The 2,500-nt window shown below is 40.8% G+C and overlaps 1 protein-coding gene across 2 annotated transcripts in view; it reads left to right on the top strand.

The window, feature by feature from the left end:
• Positions 1–2,500, top strand: part of LOC137971176 (3'-5' exoribonuclease HELZ2-like) — a 74,980-nt gene that overhangs the window by 18,582 nt on the left and 53,898 nt on the right. For both annotated transcript variants that reach the window (XM_068817936.1, XM_068817937.1), the window contains exons 9-10: positions 633–683; positions 2,099–2,146. In XM_068817936.1, the coding sequence (XP_068674037.1) occupies positions 633–683; positions 2,099–2,146 (99 nt within the window). The remainder of the gene's footprint in view (positions 1–632; positions 684–2,098; positions 2,147–2,500) is intronic.

The raw sequence follows: 2,500 nt of genomic DNA, 5'->3' as shown, positions 1-2,500 counted from the left end.
CAGTGGTTTCTCCCAAAGTTTCCGGCTTTGGAGGACAACTGTGGTCGCAGTAACATGTCCTGTTGCGCTTTGTCACTTGATACAAATGCATGTGTATATGCGCCTTACAAAAATGTGGTTTATCGAGCGTTAGCCCTTCGTCAGGGCTAACGCTCGAAACGTCAGCTTTTAGAATCTCTGTAAAGTGGCTAATTTACATTATCAACTCTGTTGATAGAACGCAATTTTTGTATACTACTTCCCCACCGACGCAGCACCACAGTTTCTTTAGAAACTACCCCCTTCATTTATATGTGCCTTAGGTCACCTGAAGTTAAATATAACATTATTCCTCATCAATTTCCCGAGACCCTTCAACCAAAGCAAGATTAACACCAGGTCCCAGTTGTTCAAAGGATGGATAGCGCTATCCGTCGGATAAATCACTATCCGGTGGATAAGTCAGCGAAACCAATTGCGCTATCCAATGGACAGTGATTTATCCGGGGAATAGCGTTATCCATCTTTTGAACTTCTGACAACTGGGACCAGAAGCTTATTTTGGCAGGTTTACAGTACAGACTTAAGCCGCAAATCCTGCTTTAAATTTTAAGTCATAAATTAACTAAAAGTTATCCACATGTGATATTTAGACGTCCAGTCCTTCTCCTTCCCAAGAGCCAGTCCCGGTTGACAAGAAACCCGTAAGTGTCTAATTCTCTTGATAAAACTTGAATGTGTCAAATAAAACTATTTTAAGGTAATTCCCTTGAAATTGTTCTACTATCAAACTTGTTTGGAAACTTGGCATAATTAACATTCATGATATGAACATTTAAAAAATGCAATAAAAAAATGGGGTCACCGTGCTTGTTTACGCGTCAGCAGGCTCTTAAAATGGGGTATTTTGACTGGTTGCGCGTTAAAAATTCGAATCACCTTCATACAGAATTAAGTCTTGGTTACTTGAAAGCGAAACAGTATTGCTTTCTTTACGCCGTTTTTGATTGCCTGGTTGTGGGAATAGTACACTCTTTGGGACAGTTCCGTGGTTAGCTTGAAGTCCTCGCCTTGGCCAAAATACACCCAGTACGGAACTGTTTTCCAAAAAAATTCATGTTCTGCTATCAAACTTTTTTTCTTCTTCAAATATGTTTTTTATTAGACTGTTCTTAGCACATACCTGAAAAATCGGGGGTCACCGTGCTCGTTTGAGAGAAAAGGAGCATTTATTTCGCTATCGGGCTTAGTTTGAGGGAAATCTCTTACGTTTTGTACGTGCACGTGCTCATGTGCGCTGGCTAATGACGCAAAAATCGTGCGCAGTAGGGATGCGCAATGCAATACGAAGGAATTACCTTAACTATACCTTCTGAAGACTGACAAGTCTGAGCATGTTAGATCTTGTTCACCAACATGTTGTGTTCTGGGATCTGCAGGTCTAAGGCAGGTGCCCCTGACTCAAAAGCCCGGGAAGCGTTTCGGAACCGAACAGCAGTTCGTGAAACGAAGATCTGTTTATTCGGAAAAAATAATATTTTGACATCTTTTCAAGAGCAGAGGAAACGAAACAACTGCAAGTTTAATTGCATGCAAAGCGTTTTATGTCACATGAAATACACCCAAAAGGTTTCAGGACGTTCAAGAACCCCTTACCCCATCCAGGGTGGATCATAGGCCTCACGTAAATCATTATCACCCTTCGGATTGATAAGGGTTTTTTATAAAAATGATCATTTTATTTAAGTCTCAAAATTATTTAGCCGAGCACGAGTGCTCCACTAATTTGAGAGACTACAAATCAACTGAAATCAGAACAAATCAGATCAACTGTTGGTTTTTGGGGAGAGGGGAAAATCAGAGTACCCGGGGAAAAACCTCTCGGTGCAGAGTAGAGAACCAACAAACTCAACCCACATATGGCCTAGAATCCGGGAATCGAACCCGGGCCACATTGGTGGAAGGCAAGTGCTCTTATCACTGTACCATCCCTCCTCCCCAAAACAGAGTTCAATAATATCATGCTGACCAAGATATTAATTAAAAACTTGTCTAAGAATATCTTGATTTCAGTATACATTTTTAGGCGAGATTCACAATTTTCCTTTTTTTTCACAAGCCGATGAATAAGAAACAGCGGAAGATGGAGGAACAGCGCCTAAGAAAGGTGAACTATTTCATCTCAATTTAGGTTAATCTGTTTTTGGCCAGCAATCTCGTGCGAACATACCTGTTCTTATGTTCTTTACCCACAACATTAACAAGTGTACCTGAACCTCATTAAGGGCTTACCTCCACAGCTGTCATCTACAAATTGTAGCGCAATGGTAGTCTAAGAGCATCCGAACCAATAATCGGAAGCCCATAGGTTCTCAAGTAAATTAAGGCATGGGCCCCAATCTGGCCCCAAATTATTGCACAAAAAGGTAAGGGGGTGGTCTATTTTCTGGCGGTTTAGTAATAACAACTTAAGACTTTCGCAGACTTATAACGTCACAAAGGTTTGTATATTAATGTGGAT

This window comes from Montipora foliosa, chromosome 9, assembly GCF_036669935.1.
Source record: "Montipora foliosa isolate CH-2021 chromosome 9, ASM3666993v2, whole genome shotgun sequence".
Classification (NCBI taxonomy): Eukaryota; Metazoa; Cnidaria; class Anthozoa; order Scleractinia; family Acroporidae; genus Montipora; species Montipora foliosa.
Note: the sequence above shows the minus strand (reverse complement) of the source record. Positions and strands in the feature narration are given on the sequence as shown.